Raw genomic sequence first — 26,575 nt, 5'->3', positions numbered from 1 at the left:
TACAGAATATCTGTTTCATGGACCAAATGTAATGAACAAGCTGCACTACAGTTCAGAGCTGGTAGGAAGCAGGCAGAACTCAATCTGCTAACAGGACACTAGCCAGGCTCTAGAAGTCTGACTTGACCACTTCAGGCAAGCGTAGATGCACATGATACTTCAATCCAACATGTTCAGTTCCATAGGTAATATTTATCATTTACACTTATCAATATAACGGTGTTGAGAATTTGCCGTGTTCAGTGTTAGATTTAGCTGGGCTTTAAATCAAGTAACAAAGTTCAAGGGTTTGTGGAATGTAGTGCAGGGTTTTTATTATTATTATTTTTCAACTGTATTTATTTATTTATAAAGCGCTGACATATTACGCACAGTGGTGCTCAGCAGAGCTCGAATATTCGAGTAGCTCGAATATTCGAGCTCTTTTTCAGCTATTCGAGCTCGGTATTCGAGCTCCGAATAGCTGGAGCTATTCGAATGGGCTATCCGAGTACACTCGAATAGCCCATTCACTATTCGAGCTATTCGAGCAACTCGGCGCTATTCGAGCTCGGTACCGAGCTCGAATAGCGTCATAGCCCAGATTGATGTCCTTAGAGCCAATCAGAGGGCTCCCAGGCCCTCTGACGGCAGCCAATCACAGAGGGGGACCCTGGCCAGCCCCTACCCTATAAATAGCGGCCGCCATGTTACGTTTCTCCATGCTTGCCTGAGACTTGTACAGAGAGAGAGTTGCTCCTTTGTGCTTTGGCTTAGCAAGTGCTCTATTGTGATCATTTACCTAGCGTTTTTGCTCACCTACACCTGCCATATACACCTATATTGTTGTTAGTTAGATAGACATTGTATTTTAGTTAGTAGCTTGTGTGTTACATTAGAGACAGGCAGCTGCTGCAAGCTTACAGGTTTAGGCCTCAGGGGGGCCTTGCCTCTGTGGGCAGCTGTCCTCTGTTTATTTCTCTCATCTATACCAGTATTTCTGCTGTCCTTTACTAATAGTATTGTAGTTATACTGTACTAGGAGTAGGACACTCACTGACTGTCACTGTTTATAGGCTACTAGCTAGCTCCTGCGTGTGTGCACTCACTCACTGTCTGTGTGTACACACACTCTATTTCCTTCTGATTACTGATAGATTATTGTTAGTTAGTTGTACTTACTGTTACTACTTACTCTTACTGTACTAGGAGTCTAGGACACTCAGTCAGACAGTCACTGTGTTCATAGGCTACTAGCTCCTGCGTGCGGTCACTCACTGTCTGAGTGTACACACACCACCCACACTCCATTTCCTTCTGATCGCTGATTGATTATTGTAATTAGTTAGTTCTACTTACTGTTACTACTTACTCTTACTGTACTAGGAGTCTAGGACACTCAGTCACTGTGTTCATAGGCTACTAGCTCCTGCGTGCGGTCACTCACTGTCTGAGTGTACACACACCACCCACACTCCATTTCCTTCTGATCGCTGATTGATTATTGTAATTAGTTAGTTCTACTTACTGTTACTACTTACTCTTACTGTACTAGGAGTCTAGGACACTCAGTCACTGTGTTCATAGGCTACTAGCTCCTGCGTGCGGTCACTCACTGTCTGAGTGTACACACACCACCCACACTCCATTTCCTTCTGATCGCTGATTGATTATTGTAATTAGTTAGTTCTACTTACTGTTACTACTTACTCTTACTGTACTAGGAGTCTAGGACACTCAGTCACTGTGTTCATAGGCTACTAGCTCCTGCGTGCGGTCACTCACTGTCTGAGTGTACACACACCACCCACACTCCATTTCCTTCTGATCGCTGATTGATTATTGTAATTAGTTAGTTCTACTTACTGTTACTACTTACTCTTACTGTACTAGGAGTCTAGGACACTCAGTCACTGTGTTCATAGGCTACTAGCTCCTGCGTGCGGTCACTCACTGTCTGAGTGTACACACACCACCCACACTCCATTTCCTTCTGATCGCTGATTGATTATTGTAATTAGTTAGTTCTACTTACTGTTACTACTTACTCTTACTGTACTAGGAGTCTAGGACACTCAGTCACTGTGTTCATAGGCTACTAGCTCCTGCGTGCGGTCACTCACTGTCTGAGTGTACACACACCACCCACACTCCATTTCCTTCTGATCGCTGATTGATTATTGTAATTAGTTAGTTCTACTTACTGTTACTACTTACTCTTACTGTACTAGGAGTCTAGGACACTCAGTCACTGTGTTCATAGGCTACTAGCTCCTGCGTGCGGTCACTCACTGTCTGAGTGTACACACACCACCCACACTCCATTTCCTTCTGATCGCTGATTGATTATTGTAATTAGTTAGTTCTACTTACTGTTACTACTTACTCTTACTGTACTAGGAGTCTAGGACACTCAGTCACTGTGTTCATAGGCTACTAGCTCCTGCGTGCGGTCACTCACTGTCTGAGTGTACACACACCACCCACACTCCATTTCCTTCTGATCGCTGATTGATTATTGTAATTAGTTAGTTCTACTTACTGTTACTACTTACTCTTACTGTACTAGGAGTCTAGGACACTCAGTCACTGTGTTCATAGGCTACTAGCTCCTGCGTGCGGTCACTCACTGTCTGAGTGTACACACACCACCCACACTCCATTTCCTTCTGATCGCTGATTGATTATTGTAATTAGTTAGTTCTACTTACTGTTACTACTTACTCTTACTGTACTAGGAGTCTAGGACACTCAGTCACTGTGTTCATAGGCTACTAGCTCCTGCGTGCGTGCACTCACTGTCTGAGTGTACACACACTAAATTTACTTGTGATTACTACTGATTATTGTAACTGCTAGTTGTACTTCCTGACTGTTACTACTTACTTACTGTACTAGGGGACACTCACTCAGTCACCTCACCAACCAACCCACTCCATTAAAGTACCCCACTTTTCACCCGCCCTTTTACAAAACTTTTGTCTATACGCCCAAAACATTTAAGATGTCTGGAAGTGGCAGCCAGCGCGGTTTGGGCAAGGGGAAGGGCAGCAAGGGAATCAGGAGGAGAGGGAGCAGCATTGTGGCAAGCCGCGGCCGCGGGCGCGCCACCATGCACAGTTCCGCAGCAGCAGCAGCAGCGTCAGTGGCTAACATTCCTCCCATAGCCACTGGCCGTGGACGCCTTGGGCGCCGCCCAGCAGGAGCATCTGCAACTCACGCTGCAGAGACACAGCAGCAGCAGCGTGTAGCACCTGCTCCGATTTTCCTCCAGCCGGGTCGGAAACGTCCCATTGAGGAAAAGGATGCAGACACTGTGGTGCAACTCATGACGGAGGATGAGCAGCCCGCCATCAGCTCTGCATCCGAGGCCTCCACCCTCACCACCACCACCACCACCACCCCTGTTCGCAGCAGCCGCCCAGCAGGGTCTGGGGAGGAGGCCAGTTCACCGTCAGTCGCCGACCTCTCATTCAGCACTCTTTTGACCCCAGGCATGATGAGTCAATTGTCTGCTGTTGTTGGCGATTTTGAGGAGGAGATGCTGATGGGCACTTTGGGGGATGAGGGATTGGACAGCAAGACTGTGGCGACAGTCAAGCAGCCCATCCATGCATCAGGAGAGGAGTTTGGGGGGTCATCATCCCAGCAGGACATGTTTGAGGAGGGGGAGGATGATGTTGATGACCCGGTGACAGACAGAGACTGGGTGCCACCACCTCCAGGGGATGTCGTCCTCAGCAGCTCGGAGGAGGAGGAGGATGCGCTTGTGGGCCTTGCAAGGAGGCGCATCATTGCAAGCATTGGCAGCGACCCACAGCCTGCTGGTGTCTCAGGCTCAGCAGCAGCAGCAGCAGCATCAGCCAGTACCACCACCAGCCGCACCCAAGCCCCCCCCCCAACCACCACAGGGAGACAGGCAGCAGCGCTTCCATGCCGTAGGGGGATGTTTCTGTCACCAATCTGGCGCTTTTTCACCATGCCCACTGTGTACAGCAAGTACGCCACTTGCAACCACTGTCAGCGGAAGTTGAGCAGAGGTGCAGACCCCTTAAAGTTCAGCACCAGCTCGCTGATCAACCACCTTGCGGCTAAACATTTCCACCAGCATGAGGAGTTCCAGAGGCTGAAGGCATCTGGTGCTGGCAGTGGCACCACACCCATCACTGCACAGCCTTCAGCAGCAGCAACAGCAGCCACCCGCCCTCCTGCTCCTCCAGCAGCACCAGCAGGAGTGCGGAAACGCACTGCTCCTCCCCCCTCTGCAACTCCTGCCGCCGACACTGAGGCCTGTTCTGGCAGCCAGTCCTCAGTGGCCTCCTCCGCTGTGTCTGGTGATTCCCGTGTCAGCAAAAGGCCACGCCAGAGCCTTTTGAGCGAGTCCTTCCAGGGGGTGGTTAGGGCTCTGCCTCCCAGCAGCCGTCGCGTGCGGCAGCTGAACGGCTTGCTGGCACGGGCCATGTGCTCCCAACTCCTGCCGTACACGCTCGTGCAGGAGGGGAGCGACATGCGGGCGCTGCTTGCTTGTGCAGCCCCAGACTGGCAGCTCCCCAGCAGACACTTTTTCTCCCGCAAGGCCATTCCAGCACTGCACCGCTTTGTGATGGCCAATGTGGAGCGAGGGCTGGAGCACGCGGTTGGTGAAAGGGTCCACGTCACCATGGACTCCTGGAGCAGCCGCTTCGGGACAGGCCGCTACCTGTCCTTCACTGTCCACTGGGTCAGCTTGGTGGAAGGGGGTGAGGATGGGAGAGCAGCAGCGGGCACAGCAGCAGCAGCAGCAGCAACACAGTGGGTGGTGCCACCCCGCAGGGTCAGGGGAACTGCAGCGGGTTCCTCCGATCCTCTGCCATCCTCCGCCACACCTGGCCAAACCCCCCGCCTCAGCAGCAGCGTGAAGGCCCGCCACTGCCAAGCGCTGCTGCACTTGGTCAGCCTTGGCAAGACCAAGCTGACGGCAGCCCACGTGTTGGCCAAACTCCAGGAGCAGGAGAGGATTTGGCTGACCCCCAGAGGCCTCAGAGTCGGAGAGGTGGTGTCCGACAATGGGGCCAATCTGGTTGCTGCCATAGACAGGGGAAACCTGACCCACATCCCCTGTCTTGCCCACGTGCTGAACCTGGTGGTGCAGAAGTTCCTGCGCACCTACCAGGGGATGGGCGAACTGCTGGAAACGGCAAGGAATGTTGTGCGTCACTTCCGGCGCTCGGCTGCAGCCTGTGCGAGCCTGGAAGACGTGCAAAAGGAGCTGGATCTGCCACGCCATCGGCTGATCATTGACGTTCCGACTCGCTGGAACTCCACCCTGGCGATGTTGGAGCGTATGGTTGAACAGAGGCACGCTGTCAACCAGTACCTTGCCCTGGCCACTGTTTCCGCAGCTCGGAGAAGGGACAAGACCAGCAACATCCCGTCCATCGTCCCCGATGATGACTGGAGGCACATGCAGCAGGTGTGCTTTGTGCTGGCTCCCTTCCTGCAGGCCACAAACATGGTGAGCAGGGACCATGCTATGGTCTGCGAGTGGGTGCCCCTGGTTTCTCTGCTGAACAGGGCCCTCGATGGTTTGCTGGAACAGGGAGCGGCAGCCTTGGACCAGCAGGAGCGGCAACCAGCTGCGCAGTCCACCTCTGAGGGGGAGGAGGAGGAGGACTTGGTGGAGGTCCCTGACCTGGCTGCTGATGAGGGGGATCAGCACAGCGCAGCTGAGTTGGTGCGGGGGTGGAGAGAGGATGAGGCGGCAGAGGAGGAGGATGAGGACAGCACTGACGTCGATGTGCCAGCAGACGTGGCCCGCCTCTTCCCAATGGCAGCGCACATGCTGGCGTGCCTGCGCAGGGACCCCAGGGTGATCCAGATGAAGCAGAGGGAGGACATCTGGATCAGCATGATGTTGGACCCACGCCTCAAGGGGAAGTTGAGCCAGTTCCTGCCGCCTGCAGGAGGAGACCCAGCGCAACAAATAAGGAGCTTGCAGCAGGCCCTTGTTGAGCGCTTGGAGGAAGCCTTCCCCCAGCCTTCCACCCCCACTGTCCAGCAGCCAGCACAGAGGCAGCAGCAGGTGCCTGCATCCAGCAGCAGCAAGCGCCCCACAGACCTGCTGTCTCTCAGCCACGAGCTCTACAGGACTGTAGAGGCTCCGGCAGCAGTGACTAGAGAGGAGATGCATGCAGCAGCATCCTCCTCCGGTCACAGCCAGCGCCTGACCCGCATGGTGGCTGACTACATGGGGTCGTACAGCGGGCTTGACAGCGATGCCCCTGTTGATCCCATGGAGTATTGGGTCAAGCGCATGGAGATCTGGAGCGAGCTAGCGCAGTACGCCCTGGAAGTGCTGTCCTGCCCCCCTTCCAGCGTGCTGTCCGAGCGCTGCTTCAGTGCAGCTGGTGGCGTGGTCACCGAGAAACGCTCACGTCTGTCTCACAAGTCTGTGGACAGACTGACGTTTCTCAAGATGAACCAGGCGTGGGTGGAAGGCGAGTTCCTGGCCCCTGTTGTCGGCGAGAGGGGGACATGAACTGGCTGCCGGAACCATCGTTAATGTGCCTTACCACCCTTTACCACCTCCTGGCTCCTGCTCACTAAGCCAGCCTGGTTCACTTTGACTATTACGTCGCCTGCAGCCACACATTTTACACCTACAGTGGGCTGCTGTGTACTGCCCTTCTGCTGTCTGTCTGTGTTTCCCACTGCCAGGGTACACAGAATGACCTTCTTCTGCTGCCACTCTGCCACCAGCTATTACGTCAAACAATAGCTATATTGGTTGCAAAACCGAAACCAAACAAACCATTAAAAAAAAAAAAAGGTTTAATTTTTCTGAGGTGCCCGGGTTGAAAACTGTGTTGTCCCAGTTGTGTATTGGACACAATGTGGGCTGCACGACCGCTGTCTGGGACCTCCTGTTGTGTTTATTTACGGCCCTGGTATCACCGCTAGGTACCAGGGCTATTATGTCACGCTGCCTACCTGCTGCCACACTCACACTGCTCCTCCATACCTCCTCCTGCTGCTGCTGCTGCTGTCTGTCTGTGTTTCCCACTGCCAGGGTACACAGATGATTTACCTTCTGCTGCCACTCTGCCACCAGCTATTACGTCAAACAATAGCTGCTCGCCTACTCCTCCATTCCTCCTCCTGCTGCTGCTGTCTGTCTGTGTTTCCCACTGCCAGGGTACACAGAATTACCTTCTTCTGCTGCCACTCTGCCACCAGCTATTACGTCCAAAAATAGCTAAATTGGTTGTAAAACCAAAAACCAAAAAACCATTAAAAAAAAAAAGGTTTAATTTTTCTGAGGTGCCCGGGTTGAAAACTGTGTTGTCCCAGTTGTGTATTGGACACAATGTGGGCTGCACGACCGCTGTCTGGGACCTCCTGTTGTGTTTATTTACGGCCCTGGTATCACCGCTAGGTACCAGGGCTATTATGTCACGCTGCCTACCTGCTGCCACACTCACACTACTCCTCCATTCCTCCTGCTGCTGCTGTCTGTCTGTGTTTCCCACTGCCAGGGTACACAGAATTACCTTCTGCTGCCACACTGCCACCAGCTATTACGTCAAACAATAGCTGCTCACATAATTACTCTCCTCCATTCCTCCTCCTGCTGCTGCTGCTGTCTGTCTGTGTTTCCCACCGCCAGGGTACACAGATTTACCTTCTGCTGCCACTCTGCCACCAGCTATTACGTCAAAAAATAGCTATATATCTGTGTAATTGGTTGTAAAACCAAAACTACAAAACCATTACAAAAAAAGGTTTAATTTTTCTGAGGTGCCCGGGTTGAAAACTGTGTTGTCCCAGTTGTGTATTGGACACAATGTGGGCTGCACGACCGCTGTCTGGGACCTCCTGTTGTGTTTATTTACGGCCCTGGTATCACCGCTAGGTACCAGGGCTATTATGTCACGCTGCCTACCTGCTGCCACACTCACACTGCTCCTCCATACCTCCTCCTGCTGCTGCTGCTGCTGTCTGTCTGTGTTTCCCACTGCCAGGGTACACAGATGATTTACCTTCTGCTGCCACTCTGCCACCAGCTATTACGTCAAACAATAGCTGCTCGCCTACTCCTCCATTCCTCCTCCTGCTGCTGCTGTCTGTCTGTGTTTCCCACTGCCAGGGTACACAGAATTACCTTCTTCTGCTGCCACTCTGCCACCAGCTATTACGTCCAAAAATAGCTAAATTGGTTGTAAAACCAAAAACCAAAAAACCATTAAAAAAAAAAAAAGGTTTAATTTTTCTGAGGTGCCCGGGTTGAAAACTGTGTTGTCCCAGTTGTGTATTGGACACAATGTGGGCTGCACGACCGCTGTCTGGGACCTCCTGTTGTGTTTATTTACGGCCCTGGTATCACCGCTAGGTACCAGGGCTATTATGTCACGCTGCCTACCTGCTGCCACACTCACACTACTCCTCCATTCCTCCTGCTGCTGCTGTCTGTCTGTGTTTCCCACTGCCAGGGTACACAGAATTACCTTCTGCTGCCACACTGCCACCAGCTATTACGTCAAACAATAGCTGCTCACATAATTACTCTCCTCCATTCCTCCTCCTGCTGCTGCTGCTGTCTGTCTGTGTTTCCCACCGCCAGGGTACACAGATTTACCTTCTGCTGCCACTCTGCCACCAGCTATTACGTCAAAAAATAGCTATATATCTGTGTAATTGGTTGTAAAACCAAAACTACAAAACCATTACAAAAAAAGGTTTAATTTTTCTGAGGTGCCCGGGTTGAAAACTGTGTTGTCCCAGTTGTGTATTGGACACAATGTGGGCTGCACGACCGCTGTCTGGGACCTCCTGTTGTGTTTATTTACAGCCATGGTATCACCGCTAGGTACCAGGGCTATTATGTCACGCTGCCTGCCTCATTGACTGCATGCTGCCACACACTCATCCTCCTCCTCCTGCTGCTAAATTTACCTCCTGCTGTCTGTGTGTTTCCACTGCCAGGGAGCACATACAATGGCGCTTCCAACATGCGTGCGCCACCAGCTATTTGTTGTTACGCTCAAAAATAGCTGCATTTCTTTAAAAAAAAAAAAATGAAAAGAGAAATAAGTGACGAAGAAGACGATATAGAAGAAGATGAAGAAGAAGAAGAAGATGAAGAAGATGAAGAAGAAGATGAAGAAGATGAAGAAGAAGATGAAGAAGATGAAGAAGAAGATGAAGAAGAAGATGAAGAAGATGAAGAAGAAGATGAAGAAGAAGAAGAAGAAGAAGAAGAAGAAGAAGAAGAAGATGAAGAAGATGAAGATGAAGAAGATGAAGAAGAAGATGAAGAAGATGAAGATGAAGAAGAAGATGAAGAAGATGAAGATGAAGATGAAGATGAAGAAGATGAAGAAGAAGATGAAGAAGATGAAGAAGAAGATGAAGAAGAAGAAGAAGAAGAAGAAGAAGAAGAAGAAGAAGAAGATGAAGAAGAAGATGAAGAAGATGAAGATGAAGATGAAGATGAAGAAGATGAAGATGAAGAAGATGAAGAAGAAGATGAAGAAGATGAAGAAGAAGATGAAGAAGAAGAAGAAGAAGAAGAAGAAGAAGAAGATGAAGAAGATGAAGATGAAGAAGATGAAGAAGAAGATGAAGAAGATGAATATGAAGAAGATGAAGAAGATGAAGAAGAAGATGAAGAAGATGAAGATGAAGAAGATGAAGAAGATGAAGATGAAGAAGATGAAGAAGAAGATGAAGAAGATGAAGAAGAAGATGAAGAAGAAGAAGAAGAAGAAGAAGAAGAAGATGAAGAAGATGAAGATGAAGAAGATGAAGATGAAGATGAAGAAGAAGATGAAGAAGATGAAGAAGAAGATGAAGAAGAAGAAGAAGAAGAAGATGAAGAAGATGAAGATGAAGAAGATGAAGAAGAAGATGAAGAAGATGAAGATGAAGAAGATGAAGAAGATGAAGAAGAAGATGAAGAAGATGAAGATGAAGAAGATGAAGAAGATGAAGATGAAGAAGATGAAGATGAAGAAGATGAAGAAGAAGAAGAAGAAGATGAAGAAGAAGAAGAAGATATAGAAGAAGAAGAAGAAGATATAGAAGATAAAGAAGAAGAAGAAGAAGAAGTATATACAGTACTGAACAAAATTCTGGACACAACTTCTCTTTTCACCTTTTTTTTTTTTTAAAGGAACATCCCCACATAATCACTTGCTGTTGTCACTTGGAAAAAAATATGTTTCTTGCATCATTAACCCTCAAAACAAGTGTTGGGAAGCTATTTAAGGCCAATTCGAATAGTCAGCTCGAATAGTTAGCTCGAATACCGACTCAAATAGTGAGCTCGAAGTCCGAGGTCGAATCGAATAGTAAAAATTATTCGACTCGAATATTCGACTGACCTCGAATAATTTACTATTCGAATTCGACCAAACTCGAATTTTAAAAAGGGGTATTTGAGCAGCGCTGTACAGAGTATATTGTCTTGTCACTAACTGTCCCTCAGAGGGGCTTACAATTTAGTCCCTACCATAGTCATATGTTTATGAATGTATCGTGTAGTGCATGTATCATAGTCTAGGGCCAATTTTACTGGGAAGCCAATTAACTTATCTGTATATTTTTGGGATGTTGGAGGAAACCGGAGTGCCCAGAGGAAACCCACACAGACATGGGGAGAGCATACAAACTCCTTGCAGATGTTGACCTGGCTGGGATTCAAACCGAGGACCCAGCATGGCAGGGCAAGAGGGCTAACCACTACGCCACCATGCTGCCCAGGGTTTAGGGGAAGTAATAGGTACTCCCATATGCAGAGCCTGTAAGAAAAGATGTACTGAGTATTGAAGTGTGTCTATTGTGCACTCTAAAGGAGTAGTATGTAGTTTTTGCTCTGCAGGAAGAGATATCACAGGTCGAAGATTGAGGTCCCATCTGAATTTTACTATGGGACCCCATGATATGTGTTTGATATGATATTTACTATGGGACCCCATGATAGCTCTGCATCTCATTAATAGTGCCCCCCCCCCCCAAAAAAAATCACCCATCCCCAGCTGAGCAGCCAAGTATTGGAATTATCAGTCAGCCAGCCTGTCTGAGCTCTTCCAAACTCAGATATACAGTGACATCTTCCTGATATTTTTCCTACAATTCTTATTATTGCTGAAGAGAGGAACCAGCTGTGGGTATATTCTGCAAGTTATGCTGGGAATACACGGTTCGTTTCTGCCGTGCGTTTTTCCTCTCGATCAGTTTTGCCGCTCGATTCTGCAGTCGATTCTCTTATCTTCTGCTCGTTTTTTCTTATCTTTTTCCATTCACTTATATCAGAAATCGAGTGGCGAAGGGATCGAACGGGAGATCGGACATGTCGGAATTATCTATCGAGCCATCTAATCACCACAAAAACGAACCGTGTATTCCCAGCATTAGTTCGGCATCCTCTATTTTCATGTAAACTGCACATAGGCCCTTATCTAATTAACTTTTCTCCTGAGTTTTCTCCCAACTGAAAATTCTTTATCTTATCTTAACTCTTTAGCTGCCAATTTATTTAGAGGCTTGCAAGTGCTCCAGGCCAATTTATTTTAGCATTTTTTTTATTTCTTACTAATTAGTACTGCTGTAATGTGTATTTATGGCCACTTGTCACCAGGGGGCAGTGTATAACATAACAGAGGACTTCTGCTTTCAGTTTCTATATACTTTGCTAGCAGAGATACATCAAAGCATTCCAAGGATTTACAGCACAACGAGTTCTGCAGGCTGAGCAAACAAGATAATTCCTTTGAAGCTGATAATGGGTTAATTCACTTTTCAATACTTTGCAACTGGAAAACTACTAAAAAGTAGGTAACAAAATAATATCAAAATATCAAAATTATTATTAGTAATTTCTTTTTTTGACGGGAGCTTTAAAGGTATTTTATTGGTAAGGTTTGAAAATATCTCCCTGAAGAAAACTCAGGGGAAAAGTTAATACAATATGGGCCATGATGCTATTCAACAGAAGCACCTACTGTATGTGCATAATCGGCATACAGAAATTGTGTTGGGCTTAGCTAGTGTTTTTACTGATCAATTCAGCGTTTCTATTTTCCTCACACTGCACAATGTAATTATACCTACTGCACACGGTGCTGCCACCTAATCTCTTTATAGCCACCCACATATGACTTTGCAGCTGATTAAACACAGGTTAGGCTCTAGCTGAGTCTAATTAATCACAGAAGATTGTGCAACTCATATGTGTTGGGCTTTAAAGGGATGAGGATGCAGCCTCAACAGCTCGTGTCCTGACTCTGGCAGAGTCTCAAGGCTGAAAGATCTTAACAAACCATAATTTACTGATTGCACAGCTATAAATCCACCAGACGGTCCCTTTGTCTCACTAGGAGAACAAGTCCCAGCATGACACAATGATTTTTTTCAGTCTGTGCAACGTTTCAGACCTCTCTGCCTTTCCACAGTTACTTTAAGATTGATAAAGTAAGGAATATGATGATTCCATATTTTTATGCTTTTGTGAAATTCCCTTGGCACATATGTTGATCTTATGGATTCTGTAAGATCTTATTAATCCATTTCCTTCACTCTGCACACACTGTAGTCTGTAGGCTTTGGCAGTATGCTAACTAACAGGCTTTTGTCCATAAATACACACTTACCGTACGTGTGCTTGTTAATAATTAAGATTCCTTGGAAACAAAGGACTTGCAAAAGTATATTTAATTCTATAATAATAGATTATTTTAAACGAATTAGCAACTACCTGCCGATGAAATATCGGAATTTCAGCCTCTGTATGAGTCAGAAATTTGAATCTATAGCAGACAGCATCCAGCACATGCATATGGATGTATGACACAAATAACACTGTCACAGGTAACACAAACTTTGCATTCTAAGCTCAGTTTAACTTTGTAACTCAGTTAAACTCAAATAGGAATAATGTAAATTCTGGAAGAGATCATGATGATTTTGGGTGTTGCTAGGTCAAAACTGATTAACAGCTGAATCCAGGAAGGACAGAAAGCACAAAGCAGGAAAAATTGGGCGCAGGAGCCCTATTGGGAAAAAGGCGCTGCCAAAAGCGTCTATAAAAATATAATAAAAGCCACATTTTGCAGCATGATCGAGAAATGTGGGCACACAGCGGCAGCGAGCGCTGAATTTTACCTTCTTTGCTACAAATCGCGGCTTCGCGATATGCTGCGATTAATGTAAATTTCGGCGCCCAATTAGCGGCAAGAGAGGGCAATTTCCGCTTGTACGAAAAAAGGCTTGAACGAAAAAAATTGGCTTGCAAATAACTTTCAGTTATCTGTGAGCTATTTTTTTTCCATAAGGCTTGTGGGAAAAAAAATACCTTATTGTTTAATATTTTTTCCACGAGCCTATCTTCGGAAATTGCCCCCTCTTGCCACAAATTGGGTGCCCAAATTTAAATTCATAACCGCTCTATCACGGAAGAGGTCGCTTTTGGAGGGGGATTCAGGGTTTAGACACCACAAGGGGGAAGTCTTAGGGTTAGACACCACCGGGCGGCCTTAGGGTTAGTCACCAACAGGGAAGGTTCTGTGTGAGAGTAGGGTTAGGTTTAGCCATAGTAAAATATCGGTAAATATTACTGATATTTCAGTATCAAAATGCATTAATAGAATATTACTAGAGGTAATTCCCTCCACCCTTTTTTCCAGGTGCCTTTTTAACATGTATGTCAGAAAGTAAGCTGTACTGGAGTTCCTAGCACACTTATAACTTATAATAATAAATCGCAGCCTTTCATATTGCCGGGACAGAATCCGGCAGACTGGTGGAGGAGATAAAAAATAAAAACAAAACACAGGCTGCTACTGATGATGTCCCAGGGCAGGTGATCTCAGCTTGTATGAGATCTCACATAGACGACGCCCCTGTGAGGGAGGGTAGCTGATGACAAAAACACCCATGATCTAAAACCTCCTACTAAGCTCAGAAGTAATGGCTGCCACCTGTATAACCCTAATTTTGAAAAGAGAAGGGTGAAAAGCATGCACTGAAATGCTCATAGGCTTGAAGGAGTGTTTATTTATCTGTGTATGTGTCAGAGTGGTGCAACTAAATATTTTGAATTAAAAAAATGTTTGGTTTGGGTCCGCTTCAATATTTACTTATCATCCTGTTTGCGATTAGAATTTGCGTTTTTCACTGTTGGCTTGAGTTGGAGTATTTATTTTTTTTATGGCCTGGGGCCTACTCTCACTTCTATATTCAATAAATCATTCCCTTCATAGGTTCTCCTTAGAAGCTTTGCACAGAACTACAAACCACAAACCAACAGGCCTGATCAAATTCACTTTCTCTCCTAAGCTTTCTCCTAGGTGATATTTTCTCATTGTAAATAAACGCCTTTTAAGCCAACAGCAAGCAAGAAAATACTCAATAATTTTGACAGTATTTTTTCAACTACTTTTGGGTACTTTTTCAATTGCAGAGTGCAAACGTTGTATTAAACAGAAGACAAAAAAATGATCTAGGAGAAAACGTGAACTGGATCAGGTCCATTAAGTCCCTCCCTAACTACATGTCCAGGTCAAAGTCCAAGCTCACTTCAATTGGTACCTTTACATGGTAAGCAGTATCTGCTCTACTGATTATACATATTTCTCGCATGATCGAACTACTGGCCTAATCAAGGAAGATAAGCTGAACATTCTCATAGTAAACTCATTTGTACTTGAGATTGGTCACTTTGTTTTTTCTCTGGTATTTTTCCTCTGTCTCCATTTACTGCTGGTAGTAAATTTGTTTATTAAAATAAATAATAATTATGAATTCATCATAAACTTAATAATGTAGTCGTCTTTTTCAATAAGTTACTCATATCTTAACTAATGATCTAGTTGACGGGAACAATTCCTTTATCAAAGTTAGGACTTACATAACTGTGCTCTTAAGTCAGTGAACATTTATACCACTTTAGGTAGGAAAGAACTCACATTGTTTATGCTTATGATATTATCTGACTGCACAAATATTTGAAGCATCATAATGAACTGCATCAATAAGCCTCCATGATGTTGTGAGATAATGACTGATATGTAAGGAACATTTAGTCTTTATTGAAAAAGACAAAAAACAAATAAGATGCCTATTAAAGTAATGCTAGTAAAGTAATGCATGCATGCAAGGTCTTCTTGGCATAAGCCAAAGTGTTTAAATGACTTTGATAAGCACTGAAACCCAGACATTCATGTTATTCCAAGACTGAAATCTACACAGACTCCCAGGAACTGATAAAGACAGTTTCAGGCTGTACATAGTGAATTCTTCCTTAACTAGTGTGCAGTACGTGACATAAGAAATTATGTAAACAGCTGTTTCTAATACAGCCCAGATGTCTAATTCAAACCGGGAACTTAATTGACAATTTTCCTCCATTACTAGGTTGTTCTGTTAAAGTGGAACTTAACTCATAATTTCCTCTCTGCTTTTAAAGATTAGCCACAGCATGATAACATTTATGGACACAAAAAGACATTTAAATTACAATGTATGGAAATCCTAAAAAAACCTGAAGTTTTACTTGATTTTAGTTTTGTAGGGAGCACTAAAAGGGTTGAGCCTCAGTGTTTACTGTATGTAAAACTGCCTTGGCAGAGCTCTCCCGCAGTCTATTCACAGTTGCTGATAAAAACATATTGAGTGCTTTGATCTACCTAAACTAACACAGACCACAAAGAAGTGAATTTCTTCAGCAACTTTATGTGGAATAAAGACTTTTCATTGTATGCTGTACAAGTGTTCATGTCCAATTTAAAGGTAACCTAAAGTAAAAAAAATGCCCATTTACTTACCTGGGGCTGCTTCCAGCCCCCTTTAGACTTCCTGGTCATCATCTCACACTCTGCCGTTCCTCTGGTGTCTTCCTCCAATGCTAGAGGTGTGGCCCCAGGCCGCTCCTCCTCTAGCATGCTTTCTTGGCTGGGAGCATTCTGCACTTGTGCAGTAAGCAAAAATTGCTACTGTGCATGTGCAGAATGCTTCTGACTGCAGGAGTGCTATGAAGGACGTGCGTGGCCGGCGCTGCGCATGCATAGTGGCTGGCCAACTCATCAGGACAAGGAAGCAGGAGGACTTCAGGGAGCTGGAAGAACCCCCAGATATATAAATGGGCATTTTTTTTTACTTTAAGTAGAAAATTGCATTTTATTCACTATGCATTATGTTTTTCTTCCGATAATTTCTAGAATGTCTTACCTGCACAGTTCTTTCCATCAGCAGTTAGCTCAAACCCAGCATTGCAGATGCACTGAAAGCTCCCTTCTGTGTTTACGCATCTTCCATTTTTGCAGAGGATGCCATTTTGAATACACTCATCAATATCTAGGTTGGAAGAAAAAAAGTTTACATTCTACTAAACAGGTGGAAAGTCTAACATAATGAAGCTGCTATCAGTAATTAATGGTTAATGCCCTTTACAAATAAACCAGAGTATTTTTAGAAACCCAAAATTTAGTTTTGTTAATAGAAATCTACAAAATTACAACTGATGCCAAAATAGTATTATTAATTTACTTATTTGCTTTTGTTTGGTAACGCAACATGCCATAAATGTAATACCTATGAGAATTGTTTATCCGATCCAAAAAGAGCTACATTTTAAAGTGTACTTGAACTCAGGAATACTTTTACAAACAAAATCTATGGCAGGATTCTCTTTACAAGAGATTTCCATGCTTACCATTTGTTTACACATTTGATGCTGATTTCAGGAGATATTGATCTCTTTTACTGTTCTAACTGTGAAAAGCTAGTAAAGGTATTAGAACAGACTCACTTGATAGTGTAATCTTTCCCTGCTGAACAAAGATGCACAATTTCTTGTTTCTATTTCCTGGGGAATACCACATTGATTTCTACAGATTACGAAAATTGTATTGATTGTAGAGTTCATGGTTATAATTATCTTTGATACTTGCTTCAAACGCTAAAAGGTTTTCTTCACTGTGAGCCAAATGCTTGAATTAGATTGGCAAACAACATCAAGTAAGGCATCAGCATTGTAAACATTCCCTATAGAAGCTGAGCATAACGAAGGTCGCTATTATCTGAAAACAGTTTGAAATGTGTAAACAAAGGGTATGTAGGGAAATGCCTTTTAAGGAAACCCATATAGCTTTTCTTGAGTTTGCTTACACTTTAAGTAACACATTGGGCCATATGCAATTCCCTAACTCGCCAGCAGGAATATCTGGCAAGTATTAAAATTAGGCGATGGGTGGTTGCTCAACACCGGCATTAGCTGAAAAGCTGCCATTGCTGCTCTCCTCCTTTTATGACTGGTAAGAGAAGCTGAGGAAAATGTGGCGGTCTCTGTGGATCTTGCAGTTCAGCTGAAGCCAGCAGTGAGCGACAGGAAGTGACGGTGCCGGGATGTAGCAGCAAGCATCAACGCAGTGCTGAAGGACAGCAGCATACTCCCATTCCCCATAGCCCTGCATGTAGAAGCATTGCTCAGGAGAATAGCTATTATTCCCCTCAGTTATGCTCTTTATGCTCGAACATCAGTTGAAGGTGAAGCTGGCAATTGAATTTGCCAGTAAATTCTGAGCGATGTGAGGTGATAAAAAGTTTTCAAGCTGCAAGCTTCTTATCACCACGATTTGCATATGCCCCATTGTTTTTTAAGTAACACAATGGCCTCAATTTACTAAGCTTTATTGAACACTTTATCGACTGTTTGAAAATGTAAATCTAATATTGAATTCACTAAGGTGTTATAGATTTCTTGAACGTTTTATCAATAAAACATTTGATAAATCTAAAACACCTTAGTGAATTCAAAATTAGATTTTAGTCATGATGTAAGTTATCAAACGTTCGATAACGTATCAAAGTGTTCGATAACATTTGGTAAAGCTTAGTGAATTGTGGCCATTGTCTTTGCCACTTTCTCTAGTCAATCAGTTGTATTTTTTTTAAAATTTTGCAGTAAATGATTTTGCCAATGGTAGTTGGTTTTTGTTAAAGGGAGTGAGCCATTAAGCTAAACATCCATCTGGAAAGCTAATGACACAACAGTCAAGCTGTCTCGCTGAACACTAGCACAGTGAAAGTCACGTGTCTTGCACTGATGTTACATAAATGAACTGCCTGAGAATAAGTATCTTTTCAATAAGGAATGGCAGTCATTGAATTTTGTCTCTATCAAACTAGCTAATCTGAGCTTTGATAACTATTCTCTACAAAAGGCATTAAATTAGAAGTTTTTACATTTTATCATTCTTAAAAATTAAGTTTCCATTCCAATTTGAAACAAGCATTGCTTTTCCAAAACCAATATAAGCACAAATGGCACTTCTTTTCTATTCTGGACTTTGCATGAATGTGGTAAACATTAATGGCACAAGCAACATCCTGTGCTTATTAAAGGTGCGCACACTTTTATCTCTGTACCTCAGAATGTTTTCACTATTAAAGGAATCAGACACAGCCATCACTGAAATTCCTCTGAAATTCTACCTGCACCGCTCCTCCATTTGTTACCCTCGGCTTATATTCAAGTCAATATTTTTTTCCATTGTTTAAGGTAAAAGTTGGGGGGTTGTCCTATACTTGGATCAGCTTATACTCAAGTATATACAGTAAGTTTGCTACATAAAGCAGGAGAGATATCTTCACACCTGCACTAATTGTGTGACTGCCAGTACCATGTACATTCCCAAGCAGACAGACTGTTAGACAGACTCATGGAGGAGGGGATGGGTGATTGCGTCCTAAGATACACAGTTTGAAATAAAATTTGATATTCATTCTAGCATAGTGAACAGCCGGACTAAAATAATTGCTTATTTATCTGGATAATTGTAATTACACTTCATCTTCTTTATCTAATCTGAGTGTATTGCAGTGTTTAACTCTTCCAGTTTCAGAGCACTTCCCAGTGACTTTCTCTAATAGTAATTACTTTTAATTTTTAATAAGTGGTTCTCCAAAAAAAAAAAAAAAAGTAACGTGTGTCAGAATAAGCCCTTGTCTGACTTCAGCCTGAATTGCATTTGTATCACTTTAGTCATTTAGCTGCCACATAAAGTAAATGAAGGCAGTGGTGGGTATTGTAATGGGTGCTATCCATCCTAATACCATCCACTTTGGTGTAAATTATACATTAAGCAAAGCTTCTGGTCTCAATAGAAGGGAAAGTCAATTTGCTGGAAATACTGTACTTACCAATACACGCTTGTTTGGTAGGAGTCCTCTGGAAACCAGAATGGCACTTACAGTAATAAGATCCAGGTGTGTTAACACAATCACCATTAGTGCAAGGGTTTGATGTGCACTCATCAACATCTGTTTAGGGTAATAAAAAGGCTGTTAATCAAGGTGGCTTCAAAGTGTATAATCTGAGAACGTGATTATTGGCTGCACAATCTTTTTGGGAAATGTTGTACTTGCTCAATTTGTTAAGCTATTAATGTTAAATGATTAAGCAGACCTGAGTAGAATGGTGGAGTCCTTGTTCTGAGTATTTATGCTAGAGCTTGTATTGGGAATTTCAGCCTTGCAGGTAATTACTAATGCTGGGAATACACGTGACGTTTTTGGTGTTCGATTTTCCGCGCGATCTATTAGCCATTCCATTCTCTGCTCAATTCTCTTATCTTATCTTTGTTTTTGTTATCTTTTTTCCATTCACTTCTATGAGAAATGGAGCGGAACAGAATCGAGCGGAGAATCGGAGATGCCGGAATTTTATCATCGAAGGCATCTATCGGAACGATTCTTCGCGAAAAACGTAACGCGTTTTCCCAGCATTAGACAGTACAATAATTTTACCACAAGAGACAGCAGAGTCGAATAAAACCATTATTGTAAGGATTTGTGTCAAATAACAGCAGGCCTAACAGACCAGGCTAGGGGAGCTGAGGTATTTTAGGGAACATGATCATGAAGAAAATAAAGGCTTTTCCTGTAGGATCCTCATCCAGCATCTCTCTTCTTATAGCCAGTCAACAAACACAGCGGCCCTTATTCAATTCACTTTAGACCATATCCAATTCACTTTTTCTCCTAAGTTTTCTCCTAGGTTATATTTTCACATCAGGGGCAGACTGACAACTCATGGGGCCCTGGGGCAATAGGAGACTATGGGGCCCCGTACCAGTGTCGCCCACATTTCATGTTATTTTTTACAGAGTAAGATCTAATAATTTACTGCCAACAGATATTTTATACTGATAAAAAAAAATCCCTGCGGCGCGCTGAAAAATAGGTGTGGTCACGTAACAGAATGTGGCCGTGGTCATTGGTGGGACAAAATATACATGACCTTGGCAGTGGTGTAAAAGGTCTGTCGGGGAAGTTTGAGCTCTGCCTTAGTGTTTCCCCCCAAAATACATGTAATCTGACCGAATTTCACTAAAAACCTACGCCATTTGGCAGAGGTTTCTTCCAAAATACAGATAATACAGCAGTCGTTTCCCCAAATTAGACGTAATCTGGCAGCAGCAGTTTCCCTAACATACACATAATTTGGCAGCGGTTGCCCAAAATATGCAAAATCTGGCAGCGGATCACCCAAAATACATGTAATCTTGCAGCAGTGGTTCCCCCAAAATACACATAATCTGGAAGCAGTGGTTCCCTCAACATACACAATCTGGCATCGGTTCCCGAAAAATACACATAATCTGGCAGCTGTTCCCCAAAATACACTTAATCTAGCAGCAGCGGTTCCCCTAAAATAGTTAATCTGGCAGCAGGTACCCCAAAATAGGTGCCCCCAGTATAGGTAACAGGTCTAAAGGTTTCCCCAGTGGAAGTAACCAGGTGTATTGGTGTTCCCAGTACAGGTATCCAGGTCTATAGGTGTCCCCAGTATAAGTAGCCAGGTCTATAGGTGTCCCCAGAATAGATAACCAGGTGTATAGGTGTCCCCAGTTTAGATAGCCAGGACTATAGGTGTCCCCAGAATAGGTAGCCATGTCTATGGGTGTCCCCAGTATAGATAGCCAGCTCTACAGGTGTCTCCAGAATAGGTAGCCAGGTCTATAGGTGTCCCCAGTGCAGATAGCCAGGTCTATAGGTGTCTCCAGTATAGATAGCCAGGTCTAGAGGTGTTCCCAGCATATGTAGCCAGGTCTATAGGTCTCCCCAGTATATGCAGCCAGGTGTATAGGTATCCCCAGTATATGTAGCCAGGTGTATAGGTGTCCCCAGTATAAGTAGCCAGGTGTATAGGTATTCCCAGTATATGTAGCCAGGTCAATAGGTGTCCCCAGTATAAGTAGCCAGGTGTATAGGTATTCCTAGTATATGTAGCCAGGTCTATAGATGTCCCCAGTAAAGCCAGGTCTATAGGTGTCCCCAGTATATGTAGCCAGGTGTATATGTATTCCCAGTATATGTAGCAATGTGTATAGGTGTCCCCAGTAAAGCCAGGTCTATAGGTGTCCCCAGTATATGTAGCCAGGTGTATAGGTATTCCCAGTATATGTAGCCAGGTGTATAGGTGTCCCCAGTATATGTAGCCAGGTGTATAGGTATTCCCAGTATAGGTCTTAGATGTCCCCAGTACATAGCTAGGTCTATAGGTGTCCCCCAGGAGGGGAGGAGCGCAGTGAAAGGGAGCAGTGTGCACAGCATGGGGGCCTCATCTTGGGGCCTCCCTTCCTGGCTCTCCCCTCCGGTAACTCGGAGGCTAACAGCAGGCAGCAGGCGGAAACTTATCGCCGTTCCTGCCCCAGCCACAAGGGACGCTCTGCTCTGTGCATGGCCAGTCTGGTCTACTGAAGACCAGACTAGCCACGCACAGAGCAGAGAGTCCCTTGCGGCCGGAGGCAGGAACGGCGGTAAGTCGCTGACCGCTGTTAGCCACCGAGTTACCGGAGGGGAGAGCAAGGAAGGTGGGCCCCAAGGTGAGGGAAGGGGGGGACACCCCCTTCTCCGTCGCTGTACATACCGCTCCCTTTCACTGCGCTCCTCCCCTCCTGCTCAGGGTGCTCTGACGGGCCCTCCCCCCCCCTGACCACGGGCCCTCGGTCCGTGCCCGAGTGCCCGAATGATCAGTCTGCCCCTGTTTCACACCGTATCAATTAAATGCCTTTTAAAGGAAATCTTATGTGGGGAAAAAACAGTTAAGATTTACTTGCCTGTGCCTTCTTTCAGCCCCCTGTAGTCCTTCAGGTTCCTCACCATCCTCCTAGTCTTTTCCGTTGTGTCACTGCAAGCACTGTCCTCTCCAAGCACATAGCCTCGATTACACTCCTGTGGGCGGCAGCATTTGGTGCATGCACAGCTTATAAAACTTGCAGCTGCACATGCGCAGAATGCTCCTTGTTATGGGAGCGTGATCAAGGAGGCGCATGGCGGGGGCAGCTCATGCACAGTGGCCCACATCTGATCACAGTGACACCATGATGCCTACCGGGAGGAGAGCAAGGGACCTGATAGACTGCGTGCATGAAATAGGGGCGCAAAAAAAATGGGTGCCCATTTCCGCTAATAAAATTATCATATATTCTTTGTTTGTAAAGTGTAAATAGTGTAAATTATCTTAATAAAATATCAGTATATATTAATGATATTTTACTACTTAACCTAATCCTACTAACTCTACTCTCACACAGAACCCTCACCTCTCCGATGCCTAACCCTAAAACTCCCCTTCCTCATCCCTAACCCTACAACCCCCCCTTCCTGATGCCTAACCCTAAAACCCCTCTGCCCGACACCTAACCCTAAAACCTTTCTGGTGCCTAACCATAAACTCTCCCTTCTTGACCCCTAACCCCAAAACTCCACGTAAAAAAACCTTTTCTAATACTTAAAACCTCCCTTCTTGACACCTAACCCTAAAACCTCCTTCCTGATGCCTAACCCTAAAACCCCCTTCGTAACCTTATAATGTTCAAAATGATACATTTCAAAATGACAATTTTCAAAAATAAAATGCATTATAATTAACTTATTTCCAATGTTGCTGTCACTTACAGTATGTAGTAAAAAGCTGACAGATCTGGCAGAATTTGGACTAGTCAATTTTACCATGTGAGATGCTTAGTATTAACTTTTTCTCTTTACAAAAGTGTTCCTTTGAAAAGGATCTATGCACAGATGTCAGCCAGCTTCCCTTCTCATTTGCACACTATTTTCGGCAGTTGGACTGAACAACTTCAGTTCAGTAAATACATTTGTAAATAATCTGAGAATTGCCCGAAGTGGAGATGGACTAATCCTAAACCTGACAGATCTGTGAGATTTTCCCTACAATTTATAGTACATTTTACTTTGGGAAAAATGTTTATATATATGTGTGTGTGTGTGTTTTACATTTTTCACGATAGTTGACTTCTAAGAATATAAATTTAGCTTATACATACCGTTACATTCTGTATGAGTATCCTGTTTATACCCCATATTGCATTCACATCGGTAGCTGTTAAGGTTAGGAATGCACCGTCCATTTAAACAAAGATTCGGATATTGCTTGCATATATCTATCGTCTGGTTTAATGTTGCTACAGTAAATAAAGGAAAAAAAAAAAATATATATATAGATTTTCTTCGTGCAGTTTTACCAACCTCCCTGCTGTGCACATTCTAATACAACACTTCAATACGGAGCTGTTCCAAATCTTGGTACTATCAGTTCTTCTTCCTGGTGCAAGAGGTATGTAGCCATGTGTCCACCTGTCCATTTGACCATGGACCAATATCTACATTGGAGCAAAAGCCATGGGTGTGACACAATCTGCAATCTGCAAAACCTTGCCCTGCCTACTCACCTTATTGCAATTCTTGGACTAAGATTAGTGGGTGGGGGTGGCTTTGTGGCACATAAACCTACCTGCCTCCCACCCAACCACATGTACAGGGTCAGCTCTAGGCTTAATAGAGCCCTGGGCAGGAATTACATGAAGCCCCCAGACCTGATCCGCAACCCCCTTCCCCAGCAATTTAATTTAATGCAGCATTAGGTTTCCACTTTTTTCTCCTCCCCCCCTCTAGATTTGAAGTTGTCCAGTAAATCCCCAGATTAGGCTGATGAACCCCCCAGGTCTTCCCCTCGAGTGAATAGTGATCCCTCGGGGCCCCTGCAGAGTGTTTACAATAGAGAGAACTCACCCCTCCCGCCAGCACTCTCCTCCTTTAGTCTATGTGCTGCCATCTTCATCCTTGTGATTGCCTCTTGTCCCCATGCGACCCGGCGGCATGTATGTACTCACGTCACATGCCTTGGATGTGCTGCCATCTTCATTCTTGTGATTGCCTCTTGTCCCCATGTGACCCGGCGGCATGTATGTACTCACGTCACATGCCTTGGATGTGCTGCCATCTTCATTCTTGTGATTGCCTCTTGTCCCCATGTGACCCGGCAGCATCTATGTACTCACGTCACATGCCTTGGATCATAGAGGGAGAAGAGACACCCAGGAGGATTTATCCAGAAGCACGCAACTAAAAGAGGAGGCATTGATGGACAGGTAAGCTAACTCCAGTGTGAACACTCTGCAGCGGCCACTATTCACTTGGTGGAAAATCTGGGGGGGGTGGGGAATATTTAGCTCTGCGGCCCTTAGGCAATTGTCCAGTTTTTCCCTATGGAATCTTCAGCCCTGCACATGTATAAACCAGCCTCTCCACCAATGCAGAGCATGGTACAGCATATGGTTAGGTGGTGGTGGTGGTGGGACAAGCACAGTCTTAAAGGATACCCTAAGTGATGTGTGACATGATGAGATAGACATGGGTATGTACAGTGCCAAGCACACAAATAACTATGCTGTGTTCCTGCTTTTCTTTCTCTGCCTGAAAGAGTTAAATATCAGGTATGTAAGTGGCTGACTCAGTCCTGACTCAGACAGGAAGTGACCACAGTGTGATCCTCACTGATAAGAAATTCCAACTATAAAACACTTTCCTAGCAGAAAACAGCTTCTGGGAGCAAGAAAGAGGTAAAAAGGGGAATTTCTTATCAGTGAGGGTCACACTGTAGTCACTTCCTGTCTGAGTCAGGACTGAGTCAGCCACTTGCATACCTGATATTTAACTCTTTCAGGCAGAGAAAGAAAAAAAAGGAACACAGCATAGTTATTTGTGTCCTAGGCACTGTACATACCCATGTCTATCTCATCATGTTACATGTCACTTCGGGTATCCTTTAAAGTTCTCACTGTAGGCAGATTGGTGTGTGTGACTGCAACAAAAGCATCATTTCTAATTTATTAATATTTAAGCAGTCCTTACAATACTCTGATATGACCCAGGCTAAGAATGCTAAAAAAACGAATCCCAGGTTTACTGGGCTACCTGCATCCTCCAGTGTTTCCCACTGTTCCCCAAACATAGTAAGGGCCCTTTTCCACTAGCTGCGTTTTTGCCAAAAACGCAAAACGCATGCATTTGCTGATTCTGAAGTGCAGCCTGTTTAAGATAAGAATCTTGGGTGGCCTTTTCCATTGCTGCGTTCCGATTTAAACGCATGTCTGTGCGATTATGATGCGTTTTGCATTTCAATGTAAAGTATAGGAACGCATGAAAAACGCATAGAAATGCGTTTTGCACTTTGTATTGATTTAACCACCAGTATCTATTTTCAAGACAACACCTGCCACTTGCCAATCAGAAAAATGAAAAATGCACACATAAAAAACGAACAAAAAACGCACATCAAAATTGGCAAAAACGCATTTTGCATTTTGCAGTGGCAAAGGGCCCTTAATTAATAAATAGTAGTATGTCTGATACTTAGTGGTTCTCCCACCCCCTGGAGAACAATTAGATATATTCACACAATCTCAGTAAACTTATGTGCAGACATTGCATAGATTTACTAGCATAAATGCATTTTACATAGCAAGTTACACACATTGCATAACTCCATATTTACATGCATCACTTAAAGGGAACCTGAAGCGTATATAGAGGCTGCCATCTTCATCTCCTTTTAAAAATGTTAACAATCCCATCCAGTTGCCTGTCATCCAATTGAAGAAGCATGCAGCTAACATTGTCAGATGTTTATCAGAAACATCTGATCTCCATGCTTGTTTAGGGTCTATGGCTAAAAGAATTAGAGGCAAAGGATCGTCAGGACAGCCAGGCAATGTACATTGTTTAAAATTAAACAAATATGGCAGCCCCCGTATTCCTCACAGTTCAGGTTGCCTTTAAGTTGTTTGCTGGTAAACGTAATAAGTGCTGTCTTCACGCGTTAAGTTTACCACTCTTTTGTAAATATACCCCAGCAGGTGACATGAAATTTGTGCAGCCTCTGTATATAGCTTTTGGAGAATCAGATCCGTTTTATAAGGTAAGGTTTTAGACATTAGTGTTATGACTTTGTACTATGCTGTGATCATTTATTCACTTGACTTTAAAGTGACGCGTAGTCTGACGACATGCACCAGATGTGTGATTAGACACAGCTAAAGCCAGAAAGGCCAACAGGACAGCCAGGCAATTGGCTTTATTTAAAGGAAATACTGTACGTATGGCAGACTGTGTATCCCTCTCACAATTTGGTCACTTCAATTCTTCCTTAGTTCTACTTAAAGCCAGCTAAACTTTTATTTTCAATTTAGGTAGTGTGAAAAAGGCTTGGGACCTCTGTCTTTTTTGTTGCTGTCCCTGTCCTTTTACTCTGTGA

At 44.3% G+C, this 26,575-nt stretch overlaps 1 protein-coding gene across 1 annotated transcript in view; it reads right to left on the bottom strand.

Moving 5' to 3' along the window:
• FBN2 (fibrillin 2) overlaps nucleotides 1–26,575 on the bottom strand; it is a 341,314-nt gene that overhangs the window by 198,136 nt on the left and 116,603 nt on the right. The window contains exons 11-13 of the mRNA XM_068246690.1: nucleotides 23,307–23,444; nucleotides 19,156–19,275; nucleotides 16,183–16,308 (exon numbers count right to left, since the gene is read on the bottom strand). Coding sequence (XP_068102791.1) covers nucleotides 16,183–16,308; nucleotides 19,156–19,275; nucleotides 23,307–23,444 — 384 coding nt within the window. The remainder of the gene's footprint in view (nucleotides 1–16,182; nucleotides 16,309–19,155; nucleotides 19,276–23,306; nucleotides 23,445–26,575) is intronic.

The sequence above is a fragment of the Hyperolius riggenbachi genome, chromosome 1 (assembly GCF_040937935.1).
Source record: "Hyperolius riggenbachi isolate aHypRig1 chromosome 1, aHypRig1.pri, whole genome shotgun sequence".
NCBI classification, from domain to species: Eukaryota; Metazoa; Chordata; class Amphibia; order Anura; family Hyperoliidae; genus Hyperolius; species Hyperolius riggenbachi.
The sequence above is the reverse complement of the archived record's forward strand: the minus strand, read 5'-3'. Positions and strand labels throughout refer to the sequence as shown.